Source organism: Cyprinodon tularosa, unplaced genomic scaffold (genome assembly GCF_016077235.1).
Source record: "Cyprinodon tularosa strain WSP-4 unplaced genomic scaffold, ASM1607723v1 ctg465, whole genome shotgun sequence".
Taxonomy (NCBI): domain Eukaryota; kingdom Metazoa; phylum Chordata; class Actinopteri; order Cyprinodontiformes; family Cyprinodontidae; genus Cyprinodon; species Cyprinodon tularosa.
In genome coordinates this window covers 156,961-175,423 of record NW_024039191.1, presented here as the reverse complement: position 1 = coordinate 175,423, position 18,463 = coordinate 156,961, and the positions used below count along the sequence as shown (strand labels likewise).

The 18,463-nt window shown below is 39.2% G+C and overlaps 1 protein-coding gene across 13 annotated transcripts in view; it reads left to right on the top strand.

Annotated features, from left to right (window-relative positions):
• LOC119793978 (AP-3 complex subunit beta-2) overlaps nt 1-14,856 on the top strand; it is a 59,566-nt gene extending 44,710 nt beyond the window's left edge. For 6 of the 13 annotated variants that reach the window (XM_038301320.1, XM_038301317.1, XM_038301319.1 and 3 more), the window contains 10 exons: nt 2,670-2,784; nt 4,671-4,839; nt 4,956-5,124; nt 7,623-7,710; nt 7,845-7,954; nt 8,042-8,270; nt 8,351-8,435; nt 8,788-8,885; nt 12,515-12,653; nt 14,031-14,856. In XM_038301320.1, coding sequence (XP_038157248.1) covers nt 2,670-2,784; nt 4,671-4,839; nt 4,956-5,124; nt 7,623-7,710; nt 7,845-7,954; nt 8,042-8,270; nt 8,351-8,435; nt 8,788-8,885; nt 12,515-12,653; nt 14,031-14,217 — 1,389 coding nt within the window. In that variant the 3' untranslated portion in view covers nt 14,218-14,856. Of the gene's footprint in view, nt 1-1,947; nt 1,987-2,669; nt 2,785-4,670; nt 4,840-4,955; nt 5,125-7,622; nt 7,711-7,844; nt 7,955-8,041; nt 8,271-8,350; nt 8,436-8,787; nt 8,886-12,514; nt 12,654-14,030 lie in introns of all 13 variants that reach the window. The other 7 variants (XM_038301321.1, XM_038301323.1, XM_038301322.1 and 4 more) reach the window with 4 other exon arrangements.
• The last annotated feature ends 3,607 nt before the right edge of the window (nt 14,857-18,463 follow it).

Genomic DNA, 18,463 nt, shown 5'->3' with positions numbered 1-18,463 from the left:
CAGGAACAGATAGGAGAAAGATCCAGATCAGGCAGGAACAGACAGGAGACAGGCTCCAGATCAGGCAGGAACAGATAGGAGACAGGATCCAGATCAGGCAGGAACAGATAGGAGACAGGATCCAGATCAGGCAGGAACAGACAGGTGACAGGATCCAGATCAGGCAGGAACAGATAGGAGACAGGATCCAGACCAGGCAGGAACAGATAGGAGACAGGATCCAGATCAGGCAGGAACAGACAGGAGACAGGCAGGAACGGATAGGAGACAGGATCCAGATCAGGCAGGAACAGACAGGTGACAGGATCCAGATCAGACAGGAACAGACAGGTGACAGGATCCAGGCTTCCAGGTAATCCACTGGTTCCCAGGCAGGTTCAGAGTCTGACAGGGTCCAGAAGCGTGACCAGGCGGTCACACAAAGGAGCAGACAGGATCAGGTGCAGACAGGCAGACTCAGTGGTAGAGGGTAGCAGAGACAGGACGTGGAACCAGAACTTGAGCAGGACCTTTAAACTGGTCTCCTCCCTAAAGCCAGGCTTAATGGGAAAAAACTGACCCTCCCTGAACAGAATACAAACCAAAGGAAACAGGTGAGAGGAATAAATGATGCGGCAGGGAGGGAAAACGGCAGGTGAAAGGAATAACCAATTAAGGGAGAGCAAACAGGCCAGATGATTATCTATTTTATTGCTACCTTTTCAGATTAACCAGAGTCCTGGTTTCTATCATGCGCTCTCCTCTCTTCAGCCTGGGAAGTAAAACGACTTTGAGCTAAAGTTGAATTTGGACTATATATGTGTTAATCTGTGGACCATTATTCCTTATCCAGTATAATTGGATTTTAAATTATTAAATGCCTCAAACTGTTGGAAGCATCTTAAGTTCTTTGGAAGAGAACCTGGCCCACTGTCTCATTAACCCCCACCTTACCTACCAGTGTGGGCTACATGTGGGTCATTTTCACATTTTCATAGAGTGTTGTAAACAGTTAGTCCCTTCAAAACAAAGTGCAGGGTTCCTGTTAAAGTTCCAGCAGAATTTAGCAAATTACCTTCATAATTATAAGGACAAACATTGTTTTTCCTGGCAGCAATTAATATCAGCTGGTTGACATGTACATGAATAAACAATTATGGAGACTTGATGACCAAAAATATATTTTTTATGAAGATAGGCTTGATAAGATATTTTTTTTAAATCTCTTTACATTCTGCTCTCTTTGAGTGGAGGGAAGATGAAGGTGGGGTCATTTCCCAGCCTTTTAGGCTTCTCCTGATTCAGTCACTGGTCTTACATAAATTAAGTGTTTTCTTTTCTTTCTCATTTTGGGTAGTGATGAAAAGAGGCAGGTCTGTGTGTTTGCTCACATCTACAGTAGACTTCAGTAAAGCAAAAGTCATCTATAAAACAGATTATAGATACTTGAATCCTCTAAAAAAGTTACGTTTTTGTTTAAACTAAATTTCAATTTCATTTGAACAAATTGTTGCAGCTGAGGTGAGTTGATACATGGGAGATTTCTAAAAATTGTTAGAACACACTCAGACCCGCCCCAAGTGTCTTCACTTTGAACATTTTCTAAATTTGTGTGGGAGCTTTACATCAGGTTTAGTTACACTTTAAGTACTATTGCACATCTTTAGCAGGGGTACCTGTGGTCTGTGTGAGTTCTTATGTGAACCATGAAATGTTCTTTTTCAAGAAAGTTTACTCCAAATGTCAGACATGTGAAAGGTGGTTCTAAAGCGTTCATATAAAGTTATATGGGAGTGTTCATGATTACAGTTTTACCATAGTAGTTTGATACTGTAATAATTTTCTGTGCAGTGATTAAATTTGAGGTTTACTTTCCCCTTGAAGCCTTCCTGTGCCTCTTTCTCTATATTCCTTCCTTCTTCCTCATCTCCATCCCTACTCTTTTTTTTTCTGTCCTACATCTGCCAGGTTTTTGCGCTGCTCGAAAGAGTCACAACATTGACGAGCGTGAGTCAGTTAGCGGCGAAGAGCCACAAGTCCCTCAGCCCCAAACCCACATAGCAGCGAGAACCAAACCTAGAGTGCTTTTAAACACCCTGCCTTATGTAGTTGCTGTCCAGTGCTTAGCAGAGCCAAAGCACCTGAATACCCCCTCCTCTGTCCTATCCATTACAGAAGTGATTCTTTCAGCAGGACGTGAGCTCCTGAGACATTTCGACAATCATTAAAAGTATAGAGATTTTTTTGAATGGAACAAGAAGACGTCCATGCTCATTTCCAGACAGCTCTGGTTAATGAGCCTGGTCACAGAAATAGGAAAGTGTGGGAGGATGCGCCATTGTTCCTCAAAGACATCACTTCTGCTAATGGAACAGCTCCCTGTTTTGAAGGAAACCATTTATGCAAATGGTCATGAAGGCAACACCTGGTGCTCATCTCATTCTGTGCAAAGAAGCATCTGAATATATTTTCTTTTGTCTTTTTGTTCTCTCGTTGAGAGATTAAAAGCAAATCTGCAGCAGCAATGGATGGCTTTGTTTGGCTGCATCATGCCCAGGCAGAGGCATTCATGGCCATGCTACCATACCTGCCCACGTTTGTGCTTTATGCTGAGAGAATATATTTTGTTTTGCTTTTTTCCCCACTGTAGCAGAATTAAAAGCTCACTGTGACCTGTTTATATCCATCAGGTGCCTGAATGGACCAAATGCAGCAGCCGGGAGAAAAGGAAGGAGAAGAAAGTTGAGAAGCCGTTCTACTCCGACTCTGACGGCGAGTCTGGGCCAACAGAGTCAGCTGATAGTGGTAACATGGAGCTTTGTCAACCTAATCCTGGAATGTATGAGATGGGCTGATTTTACACACAATTTTCTACCGTTAAACATAACGTTTAAAGCCTTTCTCCAGCAGAGAATAGGAATCTATGGACCTGAGGGGAGGGGGTCTCCTGTTCTAGCAGAACAAAGACGTTGTACTACAATAGGGTTGTACCGTTTTAAACACATTAATATCTAAATCCTCTCCATCCTCAACCAGTGACATAAAACATTGGAATTCTTGTTGCATAGACATAGAAACTGGGAAATATAACTGTAGATGGAAGAGCTGGCAGAGATGTAGCTTATAACCCCAGTATTCATCTCATCGGGATGAAAACCAAGAACAGAATTTTTGAGCAGTCATTTAAGAAAAATATGCAAACATTTTTTAATGCACTCCTTTATCCCTGTGTATCACTCTAAATGTGCACTAAAGCATAGGTATTGATAGACCAAATGTTTGAAAAGGAAAACCAAATCAATTACATTTTTTATAGAGTGATTTAAACATAGATCTTCATGTTATGTTAATGCTGCAAAGTACAGCTCATAAATGCTCTACTACTACAACTATAGATAGGTAAAAGTAAATGTACATGGAGGATCACACAGTAAATGCTGCGTTAAAAGCCAAAGAGTAAAAGTAGTTATTGATTTGAGATTTAAAATATTTTATTTTCAGGGCTATTTGGATGCTACAGGGCAAAGTATTCCAGGGTCTGGGGCCAACCACAAAAAACCTGGGCCCCCTGATCTGTGTTTAACGAATTAATATATATTTATTAATTAAAACAGATTGTTAAACACCTTTAGAAGTGCAGTTTCTATACCATCTAGTGCTTTATAACCTGACATTCTCACAATCTTACACAGAAATAAAAGTGTGGCGAGTAAGTGTGTGAGAGGTCCGGGGTCCAGATCCCGGACAGCCCCCCAAAATATTACAGTCCTTATGTCGTCACATAGGATACCCAACATATAATGTTCAGAGCAGATTACATTTTGAACAAAAGGTTTACTAAACCCCAAGTCTGGACACAAAAGGGAAACAGGCAAAATAGCCTAGTGTGTCCACAGACAGCCAGACCACACGGTCCGATGAAATGTGGCTTTTTGGCGCAAAAGATAGCATCTAATAAAAAAGCATCTGGAGCAAGGCTGAGAGGCATGGCAACAGCAAATGCTCTTCTTGACTCCTTCTCTTCTTGTGTGGGTGGCGTGTAATCCTTTTAAATCTCATCCAGCCAATCGGGTAAAAGAAGAAAACATTTAAATCAAACTCATTTAATAAACTCACACAGGGAAATATCACATGGCCAACATTTTTAAAGCATGGCGTTTTCTTGAATTTAAGGCTTAACTGCAGCATGTGGAACCTGATATGTGGAATTACGTGTGATAAAGCTGGAGGTTTGACAACAAGATGCCCATTACATGATAAAACCTCCACTACCTGAGTCAACATCAGGTGCTTTGTTTGTGGACTGAGCTTTGATATTCATCCTCTTAAATTGTTCTTAAAAAGTGTAAATTTTGAAGCAGCTCTACATCCATCTCTAAACTTTATTCTTTCACAAGTTGCTTAGGTTCTCTCTATGTGAGTCTAATACAACATTTTAGAGACAGAGAAGCTGGTAAATTCCACTGATCGTTAGTATGAAGGACTTGTTCCCAAAAATATGCTTGAAGCGTCAAAAACTCAAAAGATCATGAAACCTTGATAAACCTCACTTGGCAAAAAAAGCTTTGATGGTGACAAAGATCAGGAAATGCTCTGTTAAAAGTCACCCTTTTGAATTTCTGTGGGGTTTGTCAGGAAGAAAAATTAAAAAGCGCCTGTTAAATACATTTTTTTCCATCTTTCCTCTCCAGAGTCAGACTCTGGCAGCGGCTCAGAGAGCGGCAGTGAGGAGAGCAGGTCGGGTTCAGAGAGCGAAGAGAGCGATGAAGCCTCTATGTCTGAGGAGGAAGAGGAGGAGGATGAGGAGGAAAAGAAACCTAAGAAGAGAGAGTTAAAGAAACCAATGCATGAGAGTAAAAGGTAGTTCCTTTTTTTCTGTAATTTGTGATAAAGCCTAGCTGTTCACCGCTGTCATTTCACTTTAGCATGAAATATGTCTCTCTTTCATGTAATAAATAACTCCTTCCTACTTTCAGTGAGCAGAGCAGCGAAGAGGAAGACAGGAAGCGTGAGAGGAAAGGTAAACAGCGGCAGAGCGAATCCGAGTCTGAATCAGAAGAACAAGAGGAGAGTGAATCTGAGAGCAGCCAGTCAGAGTCTGAATCTGACTCTGAATCTGAGGCAGAAGTCAAAAAGAAGAAGAAGGTACTTGTTCTTCTCATTTAGAAGTAGATACTGCAGAAGTATTTACAGGTGCTGGTCATAAAATTAGAATATCATGAAAAAGTAGATTGATTTCAGTAATTCCATTTAAAAAGTGAAACTTGTATATTATATTCATACATTACATACAAACTCATATATTTCAGATGTTTATTTTGTTTAATTTTGATGATTACAAATGACAACAAATGAAAATCTCAAATTCATCATATCAGAAAATTAGAATATTGTGAAAAGGTTCAAAATTGATGGCCCCTGGTGCCACACTCTAATCAGCTAATTAACTCAAACCACCTGCAAAAGCCTTTAAATGGTCTTTCAGTCTAGTTCTATAGGCTACACAATCATGGGGAAGACTGCTGACTTGACAGTTGTCCAAAAGACGACCATCGACACCTTGCACAAGGAGGGCAAGACACAAAAGGTCATCGCTAAAGAGGCTGGCTGTTCACAGAGCTCAGTGTCCAAGCACATTAATAGAGAGGCGAAGGGAAGGAAAAGATGTGGTCGAAAAAAGTGTACAAGCAAGAGAGATAACCGCACCCTGGAGAGGATTGTGAAACAAAACCCATTCAAAAATGTGGGGGAGATTCACAAAGAGTGGACTGCAGCTGGAGTGAGTGCTTCAAGAACCACCACACACAGACGTATGAAAGACATGGGTTTCTGCTGTCGCATTCCTTGTGTCAAGCCACTCTTGAACCACAGACAGCGTCAGAAGCGTCTAAAGAGAAACAGGACTGGACTGCTGGTGAGTGGTCCAAAGTCATGTTCTCTGATGAAAGTAAATTTTGCATTTCCTTTGGAAATCAAGGTCCCAGAGTCTGGAGGAAAAGAAGAGAGGCACTTCATCCACGTTGCTTGAAGTCCAGTGTAAAGTTTCCACAGTCAGTGATGGTTTGGGGTGCCATGTCATCTGCTGGTGTTGGTCCATTGTGTTTTCTGAGGTCCAGGGTCAACGCAGCCACATACCAGGAAGTTTTAGAGCACTTCATGCTTCCTGCAGCTGACCAACTTTTTGGAGATGCAGATTTCATTTTCCAACAGGACTTGGCACCTGCACACAGTGCCAAAGCTACCAGTACCTGGTTGAAGGACCATGGTATCCCTGTTCTTAATTGGCCAGCAAACTCTCCTGACCTTAACCCCATAGAAAATCTATGGGGTATTGTGAAGAAGAAGATGCAATACACCAGACCCAACAATTCAGAAGAGCTAAAAGCCACTATTAGAGCAACCTGGGCTATCATAACACCTGAGCAGTGCCACAGACTGATCGACTCCATGCCACGCCGCATTGCTGCAGTAATACAGGCCAAAGGAGGCCCAACTAAATACTGAGTGCTGTACATGCTCATACTTTTCATGTTCATACTTTTCAGTTGGCCAACATTTCTATAAATCCTTTGTTTTTATTGGTCTTCAGTAATATTCTAATTTTCTGATATGATGAATTTGAGATTTTCATTTGTTGTCATTTGTAATCATCAAAATTAAACAAAATAAACATCTGAAATATATGAGTTTGTATGTAATGTATGAATATAATATACAAGTTTCACTTTTTAAATGGAATTACTGAAATCAATCTACTTTTTCATGATATTCTAATTTTATGACCAGCACCTGTATGTCCCTATTCATCAGGTTGGTTTTTTTGTATTTAATTCCTAAAATACTCCCCTAGATGCTGTGGGAGTAAAGCCAGAGGGAGAGTTTGATCGCAAAATGAAAAATTTGCCCCCACTACATGACACTGCTACCTCCTTGTTTTACTGTGATAAGGGAGTTTTGTTTGAGGGGAATCAGACAATGGTCAAAGCATTGCATTATGAGATTTCTTTAAGTTTAGGATCTTCTTTTATAACCTAACCCTTCTAAGAACATTCACCAGTGTTCTGTAACAGTATTCAGGGACCTTCACAGAACAGCTGAGATGGGTCAAAAGCAGAGAGCAAATTTCCCCATTAAGGGACTATAAATGGATTTACTTTTTTTTTTTTCATATGGTTACACAATCACCATCACCATGACACACTCGGTAAAATGGAGAACTGAACAGACAGCAGATAGCTCCTCCTATTTGGAGATGCGGTGAAGTGAGCTCAGAGATTTCTCAGCATTTTCTATGCAATTTTTTTTCAGAGTAATAGGTAAGAAAAATAGAGTTTTAAAAAAGGGGTGAAATGTCTCACACACAGCAGGAAAGATGTGTTGGTATCTGGTGTGATAGGTTTAAACTAATCAAATTAGTCAAGTTACCATGAACGTTAACAACAAAATGAATGCAAAAAAGCCATACAATAGGACCAATGTAATCATTGGTATATCACAAATAATGCCAATCAACTCCAGTCCAGTCTAGCTGCAGCAGAATAAAATGTAAAAAATTATGTTATTATATCCCACGAAGTGTTGCTTGTTTAACAGTGGCTGAACAGTGGCTGATATTCATGGATCTTTACCTAAATTTCTTACAGGCAGCTGAGTCTAAACCTCCTTCCAAACCGATCAAGAAGGAGACCAAGAAAGAGAAGAAAGAAATGTCTCTTCTTGACCTTGATGATTGTGAGTTTATGTGTTTCATTTATTTAAACAGTTTTACATGTATTTTTCTTTTTAACAACCAATTTCCGTGGTAAGCTCATGGTTTAGTATCAGATTACCTCCTCTGACTGTTGACTTGCATCTTGTGTTGTCAGTTGAACCAACTCCCTCACCTCAAGTCACGCCGGTCAACAACTTGCTGTCCAACAGCCTTGTGACCGACCTGGAGGGGCTTTCTCTCTCTGATGCCGTCCTGTCACCAGCAGTAAGAATAAACATTTTTGTCCTGTATTCTATATTTGAAGAAGAAGAAAAAAAAACGTCACAAAAGACCTATATTATCTCTTCACAGACCATCGCTCCCTCCAGCGCGCTGAAGAGCTATGAGCTGCTGCACCGCATCACGGGTGAGGGACTGTCAGTGGAGTACTGCTTCAGCCGGCAGCCTTTCAGCCCCGACGCAAACATGGTGGCGGTCCAGATGCACTTCACAAACAACTCCGCCTCCGACACCAAGAGCCTACATATGGAGGATGTGAAGCTGCATTCTGGGATGAGGGTCAAGGAGTTCCAAGAGATAGGTAGGTGCTGAAAGAGCATAAGAAAGCATTCCTTAGAGGTTCATCCTCCTTATTCATGAATATACTTTGTGTGCTGACAGAGTTGCTACCAGCCGGTGAGACTGCCACAGCAGTGATGGGCATTGACTTCTGCGACTCAACACAAGCAGCAAACTTCCAGCTGTGGTGAGTCGCCATCTCTGCTCGTTCTTTAGCTCTCAGAGACACTATTAAAACACAGCCAGAACATAGCTGAATTCAACTCGATTCAGTTTATTTCTATAGCGGCAATTCACAACGCATGTCATCTCAAGACCCTTTACAGTTCACCAGATCATCCAGTCAGATTGATTCAACGTTTTCTATCTTGACTCTTCAGCAATCCCTCACACTAAACATGCTTGTAGTGACAGTGGAGAGGAAAAACTCCCTTTTAACAGGAAGAAACCTCCAGCAGCGTGTTGTATTTTCGTACACTCTCTACGACACGGTCTGTTTGTTCTTTGTTGAGTTTAACAGCCCTGCTGTTGTTTTGCAGCACACACACCAGGAAGTTCTTTGTATCCATCCAGCCGCCCGTCGGGGAGCTGATGAGGCCAGTCTTCCTCACAGAGAACGAGTTTAAAAAAGAGCAAGGTGAGCAATGTTTAAAGCACAATCGGAGGTTAGTATATCATCCCTGCTGAGTCTATGAAGAATCCTCCACTATTTCTCTAATGGTTAAAAAAACAAACTGCTCTATAGGTTTAAAGTTGCATGAAACCTTTTCCAGCCTGAGAAAAGTCCAGTAAACATGTACCATTCATTGTACCCCCGATACGATCCCTGATAGAGAAGCCTGTACAGACTACAGGTAAGTAGACTGGATAGGTTTGCTGTCCCCAGCCCTCTGTGTGACCAGCTGCTTTCTAGCAACCCCACCCCCCACCACCACTATCCCACCAACCTCCTCCCTTAGATGCTCCTCTCCCACATGTGGAGCTGCTGATCGCAGGAATGACTGGAAATGTTGGTCCACTGATCATGTTTGAGCACAGTGTGAAGGGACAACATGGTCCGGCTCACATTCACTTTGTGAATGCACTTTGTAACCATAAGCAACCACGGATCATGATGAGCAGTGGTGTGAAAAGTACACACATTTTTTATTTAAGTAGAAGTATAGACACTGCACTTTAAAACACTCTGGTAAAAGTTGAATATCAACTTGACCTCTTTATTTAAGTAAAAGTGAAAAAGTATGTGCTCCAAAAACTACTAAAAGTATAAAGTAACCTTTTAAAAAAAACAGCCAGATGCCACTATATGAAATCAAAGCTAAATTTTTCAACTATTTCTAAAAATTCTCTGAGATAGGACCAAGGATGAGGGAGGTCTTGTTGGTCTCCGTCTCTATCCCCCAATACGCCCTCGCCTGTGTCCGACCTTTGAGACATTTCTGTCATGTTATTTTAGGGGATCTGACCCACATGCAGGAAACCACTCAGAGAACCAGAGAGAAGGTTTAACAGGTTTATTGAAAGCACGATGAGTTGGATCCAGTGTTACTCAAAACGCTGGTGAACCGATACTGGAAGTGAGAAGGGAAGTTCAGAGTTTAGTTCAGGCTCAGTGGGAAAATTGAGCGACGACTTGCAAAAACAAAAACTGAAACTGGACTCACGTTTTCAGAAAAAGGTGTCCTTCCCAGAATCCAGTAGGTGTGGGTTATTCCAGAATTTGGTTGACTCGTTGGAGGGCGGACAGGGTTTACTCAGGTTTGGTTAGTTCCTTGAGGAGCAATGGAGCTGACTGCCACTTAAATTTCCTAAAAGTACTTGAACAGTACATGTGGAGATTAATCCCCTGCTCAGTGTGAAGCTCAAACAATCCTTTCAGGAGGAGAAGGTGCAAATATCCAGTTTGCATCCCCTGCTCAGTGTGAGGATCAAACGATCTTTCCAGGGGGAAAAGGCCAAAACATCCAGTTTGCAGGATGACTTCCTGCCGAGAGGCAAAGACAAAAACAACATGATTAGGGCTCAGGGAGACAAAAATTCAGTTTGACTCAGCAAAACCCAGCTTTGCTAGAGTACCCACAACTGGCAAACACTCTGGCGTCGAGGTAGTGGAAGTCAGCAGCTTAAGAGTCCTCAGATAATGAGCCAACCATCTGCAGGTGTGTGGAAGGGCCAAGAACCGGGCGCCACCTAGTGGTGGAGGAAGAAAACACAAACACACAACCCACACAAACTGGATTCTTAACAATTTCAACATCTTTTTCTGAATCCTACATTGTAGCATGGCATAGACAATTCACGTTTGCAGTTTGAAGAACACCTGCTTGCCTCTGATGATTTCCTTTCGCTAACCAATGAGTGTTTGCGTTCTATGACTCATCCAATGACACTGGTTTTCACTAGATGTGGATGGTGCCAATGATCTGCATTGGATGGAGCACATGACCTGAAATAAATATTTATAAACAGTAAACCAGGGGTAACCAATTAAAAATCAGTGGGGTACGGATAAAGAAAATCAGCAACCACTAAAGGTCTAGAGAAGTTTTTAGTGATCTGTTACTTTAAACAGAATTTAACACTGAAATAAAATGAGGTGTTAAAATTTGCATCCTATGCTGTTTCATAGAAATATACACTTGTAACTAATGTAACATTTTCCACATGCTTACACATGTGTTCTGGGCTACCAGTGTGAGTTTCATGTGTGTGCGACAATTTCTAACTTAAAAACAAGCCGGATGCATTTTTCGTTAGGTCCTTGTCCAAAATTGCATCCCATGCTATCTCAGAGGAGTTGACACTGTATTCCTGTATATACATCAGTAGTTAAAGGACAAGGGTCATCAAATGCAAATTCTGCCTGTAAAACAATGACAGAGCAATTGTCGCTGTGTGATCTGAAGCCATATTTGGAGCTTTTAAACAGGATTTTGAAAACCTTTGACAATTTGCTGCTGTAATAATATAGATTTTTTAGAATAAAAAGCTAGAAGATGTGCATAATCAAAAAAATAACAGAAATACAATTATAGAGCATTCAGTATTATAAGAAAGCCCACACTGTTTCTGCATAAATACATTATTGTATGAGTTAAGTTCTGTTCGGTTTATGTCTCTTTCCTTGTAAGTGAGATATGTCCCATATGCTCCTGAATGCACCATAGCTATCTGACGCTCGTGACTGCATCACACTGGTCTGTGAACGCTGGTCTGTGTAGATGCGCGTTTGATTTTCAGCTGAAGACAAAGCTTTGCTGTTTCAAAACTCGTGTCGGCATCACTGTTTATTGTTGTGTGTAAATAACAAGAGACTACAACAAATAAATCAGCCGTACCTCGGACAAAATTGGATTTAATGTTGCTCATAACACCTGTACTATTGTAAATAAAGTTGCCAAATAACCACAATTTTTTTCCATGAGAGGAATATTTAAACATTTTATATCATTTATATAACAACAAGTAGTACTATTGGAAATGTTTTAATCCGCAGTTGTACAGATCAAGGCGTGCTCCCGCAACTGGGGATGCATATCTGGGCAGGCATGCACTTTTCGGCATAACACCGAACCAAGGTCAGCAAATCCCTGACCCCTGCATTAAACCAAAGCCAAGAGTAACGAGTAATGTGTGTTTTAAAACTGTAAGGAATAGAAAGTACAGATACTTGTATGAGAATGTAATGAGTAGAATTAATTAAGGAAGAAAAATAAGTAATGGAGTAAAGTATAGATACCTAAAAAGTGTACTTAAGTACAGTAACAAAGTATTTGTACTTCGTTACTTGACGCCTCTGATGATGAGACGTATTGTAGTGTCATCTTTTTGTTATTTTTTTCTGTTCTTTATATTTAAAGTCAAACTGATAGATTGGGCGCTACTTCTCTCTGGTTGCTAATGGCTCTTTATTTTTATCAACTGTGTTTAAGACGTTTTTACGTAGACAAAGACAGTTTTGAGTCGGCGGTTATTGGTGCTTCCATCCATCCTCTTCAATGTTCAGTGGAAGAATCACAGCATCGCAGATGCTTTAAATCCCAAACACTGTGGAGTCAAATTTAGTGTAGCAATATTTTACCCCTTTGTTGGTCTGTATGTATATACAGTGGGCAGTATGTAGAACTGAATCCCCAAAATTGGTAGATGTCTGTGACACTCTTGTAATACATCTATGTCTCATATGATTTACACAAGCCTAAAAGATCAGCTTTCTAGATTGTTGTTTTTTTTTTACTGATCCCTGCTCTGCCTGCGCTCTGTCAGGTCAGCTGATGGGAATGAATGAGATTACAGAGAAGCTAACGTTGGATGCCAAGTGTCGGAACGAGCACACCATTGTCCAGAGAGTGACCACGGCCGCCAACCTCAGCCGAGTCCCCTGTGGGTCGGATAAAGAGTGCAGGTAGGAGGGTTTCCACTGTGCTAGACCCAAAGCAGACACTGCAACCTCAGGATTGGAGATTTGAATATTAGAGAATGTTTTTGAAGAGGAAGGGCCGAACCATCAGCAAGGAATAATCACTGGATCATTTTTTGTACGTAAAAATTTGTAAACTAACTTTACAGTTAATCAGTAAAAAAGTAGTGTTCTTTGACAAACATGGATGCCTCCAGTAAAGCACATTCAAATGAAAATTACTTCTAATTAAAAAACACTTATCATATATTGAATATTATGTAATAATTTCATATTTAAAGTACTTTCAAAAGTTTGTATTCTAAATATCACCTGACTTTTCCTTTAAGTATGGTGTGATTAATTCAATCTGTGCCTCTGCGATTTGTAAATTGCATTCTGTTAAATTATGATTGTAATGCAAATGCAATTAGATGTCAATGCCAATAGATGTCACTTCATGATTATGCATTAGTTTGACCTTCACTAATACGAGCCACAGTAGTGCTAATAAAGCAATCTCTAAAATCACAAATATATAAAATAGTTGCTGCTAAGTTCACATCAACTGAACACCGTCTGCTGCTGGCTACACTTTTAATCTTTTTTAAGGGGTATGGACAAATATAGCCAATTCACTGTCAATGAACTTTTCCATGTTTTGTCTCTGTAGTTGGATCCTTTGGGGCTCACTCTATGCGTTTCCTCCAATTATCCTTATTTTCTCATTTTTATTGTTTTTGTTGCTGAGAAACGATCTGATTTCTCTAAAATATCCATAGAATGAGTCCATAAATAGTATTAGCTACAGTGCAGCGTTCAACTGACCAGAAGAGACAAAAATTTAAAAATGTGACTTAATTAATCTCATACTGGAGAAATTCACCTCTGCATTTAACCCATCCCCTTAGGGAGCAGTGGGCTGCCACTGTGTGGCTGAGCAATTGGAGGTTAAGGGTCTTGCTTAGGGACCCAGAGTGCAGGCTAGAATAAATATATATATATATATATATATATATATATATATATATATATATATATATATATATATATATATATATATATATATATATATATATATATATATATATATATATATATATATATATAACATGAAATGTAACTAAAAAAAAAAACCATTTAGAGAAAAAGGCCTGATTGAAATTCAGCGATGCTTTTACTGTGAAGAGATGAAGGTTTTTTTTGTTTTTTTCCTATGTTTTGGAATAAAGATTTGGAATAATTCTTATCTGATTCGGGTACAAAATCAACTGTAAAGGTAATTAAAACATTTCTTTACTTTTGATCCTGCTAACTGGTATCTGTTTCACTCTTATTCTGTGTATTCAACCTTATTTCTGATCTTTGCTGCTTTGACCTCAGTCCTCCTGTTCCTCCTCCTGATCATCCTGTCTACAGGTTTGCTGGCAGAACGGTGACCAGTGGCAGTCTGGTGCTGGTCACTGTTGCGAGTAGAGAAGAGGGCGCTGCTCAGCTGACTGTCAACTGTGAGAAGATGTTGATCGGTACGATGCTGGTTAAAGACATCCTCCTGGCTCTAACTCAGTGACGACAGGCAAAGACCCAGCGGGACTTGTACTCCCTCACCTCAGCCACCTCATAGATTTTAAGGACTTGGCCACTGCTCCATCTTCTGTGTTCTCCAGCAAGCAAAGTTAGAGAGGAAGCTTCCAGATTGTGAAAAGCTAATGGGCTCTTAGTATTTTAGATGTTTCTGTTTGCTGCGTCTAAAACCTCTTCTCAGAGAAAACATCTATATACAAGAATAATCCAACTGTAGCATTATTATTTTACCTGTAATTAGCCTAAATCTGAAGTATCTATAATTAAGATGATCCAAGGTATAAAAATGATTTCATGGGCTTTTTCTTATACTGGTTTCCAGGATAAACATTGTAGCAGAGCGGATATTAATATTCAGATATTTTCTACTGTTTGTTCTCACTCTCCACATGGAAATCAAACTTTTGGTTAGGTTAGAAAAAGGCTAACTAGATTTTCAATTTTGTCAATCATATCATTCATGTGAGATATCCATCCATCTTACATAAATGATTTAGGCTACCTTCACACTGCAGGCCTTAATGCTCAATTCAGATTTTTTTTGTTAAATCTGATTGTTTTATGTGTTTATTTCCTGTTTCTAAATATATGTGACTTGTATATGAACTCCTGTGTGAAATGTATTTACTCACTCGTATCGGATTAAGGACCACATAGCCAAGGCTCTGTTCACACTATAGTGACCCAAATCTGATTTTTTAATGCCCATATGCAACTTGTATCTAATCTTTTCATTAGTGTCTAAACAACACAGATCTGATTTTTTCCAATGCGACCCAGGCCACTTGGCTATGTGGTCCTGGATCTGATCTTTTCAAATGCGACCTGTGTGCGAACGGCCAGGACGCATTCATCCGACGTGTATTCTATTAGCACCCAACAAAGCAGGAAGGAAAGCAACAACCATGGCAGACGACTATGCGGAGAACAGTCTTTATTTTCAATCGTCTTTAAAAGATGGTGTTTTTAATGCAATGACTGAGTTTGGGAAAGATTTCTAGAGAAAAAAATTTGGAATTGAGCGTTAAGTGTGAAAGTAGGGACCCGATTTACTTTCTGGTCTGAAAACATTGGTTCATTTGCTTTGTCCTGACTTTGTTTCCATCAGACCTCAGTTGTAAGGCAGAGATATAAATGTCTGAGAGGAAGAGTTAAATGGCTTTTTAGTATGTGTCTTTGACTATTGTGTCTTTTGGACTCAGGACATAAATATTGATTGGGGTAGCTATTATCCTGACACTATTGGTTTGCATAGAAACCCTAGAGAAGGTGTAACGATAGAGGAACAAGAAACAGCTGCAGTAGTGCGGCTGGTGCACTGGAGAGTCACCACAACTCTGCACCAAAGCTTGTATGTGTTGTTTAAAGAAAGCAAAACAATACCGGATCTATACTATGATATGATCATCAAGGATTTTTAAAGAATAAAAACTGCAACAGATATTTTGTAAATTTCAAAAAACAATCTTCTCAATGAGCATAATTTTATTACATAAGTTTTGGGCAGGAGAGGCCCTGTTGGAAAAATATCAATAATAACCTAAACCTTTCCAGTATTTTAGAATAAAAGACAGCATGTAATAAAAAATCCGTATTAAAAATCAAATAAATTACTCAGTTTAACAGAAAAGCTAACAGCAGATGTAAACATTTCCTGATTTGGTTTCTGCTTAATAATAGCATTTTGTTCATATTAGGAAAATAAATCCAGTTACTCATTCAGAATATATTTCCCAATAAAGTAGCTCTTTTAACTGAGAATTATTTTTCTTTTTGTTTTGCATAAAGATAAAATGTCCGTGTTTGAAAAACACAATGGCCAATTGTTTCAGAAAAACAATACATTAGCTGAAAAAACAGTAAAAAGACTTGTAATTCTTTAAATTAATGAACTAAATTAAATATTTTTTAAAACAAAATGAAAAGATAAAGCCAGTGTATTCTTCTCTACTCATTCATTTCACAGTGAACACATGTTAGTTTTAGGTAAATCCTCTGTATAGCCTTTTTGTACTTTTATCTGTAGATTGTGCTATCATGCTATCAGGTCACTTAGCTTGAACTAAGTGGTAAAAATTAATTGTTTTTATTATATTTTTTTTAAATACCATGATCTATTAATGCCCATGTTTTTTTAATAGAGCATGTTATTGCTGTATTAATGCCATTAATCTTAGAAATTGTCTATTTTAAATCATTACAAGAAAGATTTTAATACCTAAATCATAATTGCTCTTGGAAACAAGGTCAGGAGAACCAGTATGTTTCACACTATATAATTGTTTTGGTCTGATTCTCCTTAAATGTTGGTTCGTTTTCCAATGGCTTCCAGTTATTGCAGCACACTAAGAGTGGAACAGGAGATTGAAGATTTTGTTAAAGTAAAAACTCCAAATGAAACTTTTTGTTTTCCCCCCAAGAAAAAGCTGAAAGCACCTTCCATTGCAAATTCACACATGGTCCATCCTTTCATCTCCAGTGGCTTTTACATATGCGAAGTACGGTTTATCAAACCCTGTGTGTGGTTGTGCATTGTAATCTTGAGGTAATGCAAGTTTATTTATTGTAAAAATAAAAGTGCAGATTAAAGCTTGTGTTCTCTCTTGTAAATTATTGTAAAATAGAAAATAAAGCCATAAAGTGACAGCTAAGGTAAATGAGTTGGAAAAAGACATCCTGTTTCATTTTTTAATTTTAAAAGTGCCAGGAGATCTACATCACTCTGATATGTTAATGCCTGCTGCCGATTCTTAATCAGACAGACAAAAAACCTTTTCTAAATCTAAAAAAATAAAGCATACATACTCTTAAATAATCAAAAAGCAGCCGTCAGAGTTGCCAAGCACTACATTGAGGAAGTAAGTATTTGAACACCCTGCGATTTTGCCAGTTCTTCCACTTACCAGCCATGAAGTGATTGACATGTTCATCAACTAAGAGAGAATTAATCCAAAATAATAAAACATACAGAAATCTCAAGGAATTAAGGATTTAAAAAAGATGTATCTGTATATAACTGCTGCAAATAAGTATTTGAAAATATGATAATATTTTGTACAGTAGCCTTTATTTGCATTAATTAAATTCAGTTTATTTATATAACACCACATCACAACACATCATCTCAAGGCAGTCAAATTGATTCTAAGTTTTCTCTCTAAGGAAAACCAGTTGATTGCATCGACTCATTGACTCTACAGCAATCCCTCACACTAAGCATGCTTGTAGTGACAGTGGAGAGGAAAAACTCCCTTTGAACAGGAAGAAACTTCCAGCAGAACCAGGCTAAGTTCTAGTGGCCATCTACCGAGGCTGACTGGGGTTTAAAGAGACGGAAGCAGAGATACAAAAAGCAGCTGTAAAAGGCGGCCCCGTCCAGGAAACACACAGCCAGGCAGACGAGCTCCGAGCCAGCTCCCATGTCAGAGGATGAAGAGAGCACATCCACTCAGTCACAGTCAGAGAAACAGGACCACACTGGAAAACAGGCCGATCTCCAGCATCTATAAACAAAGGTGTTGATGGCAGCAGCACAGCTGATATTTCTCTACACCATGAAGTCAGCCGGACAGGAACAGACGAGATTCTGCAGAGTGGGAGAATAGAGATAGAATGAAGCACAATGATGAAACGGGGATTCCTATGTCCTCCAGCAGTCTAAGCCTATAGCAGCATAACTATAGAGATAGCTCAGGATAACCTGAGCCACTCTAACTATAAGCTTTATCAAAAAGGAAAGTTTTAAGCCTAGCCTTAAAAGTAGACAGGGTGTCTGCCTCACGGACTAAAACTGCTAGTTGGTTCCACAGGAGAGGAGCCTGAGAGTTTCACAAAATTCTTTAAACTCTCCTGGTTTCTTCTTGGCAACACAAAGCCTTTCTCTACACCAGTCTGGCTACAATCACCCATTCAAATGGTTAATACAAAGAAACAAAAAGTTCAGACAAAAAAACTTTATTTTTCATTTGTAACAAAGACTTGTTTGTTGGTAGATGTATATCTGTTGTTTCATCACACTTTTTGTCCTGGCTTATTTTAGCCAAACTGGTTTCAGAAGCTCAACAAAGACTTTATCAATTAAAATAAATATTTTAATCATGTCTTAAATTATTTACACCTCAATGGAAAAACAATAACAACAAATTAAATTATGATAAACACATTCAATATACTTTGATTGGATCAGACTGCTTGAGCTTAACTTCCTGGAGCTAAAGATAAACTAGGAAAGC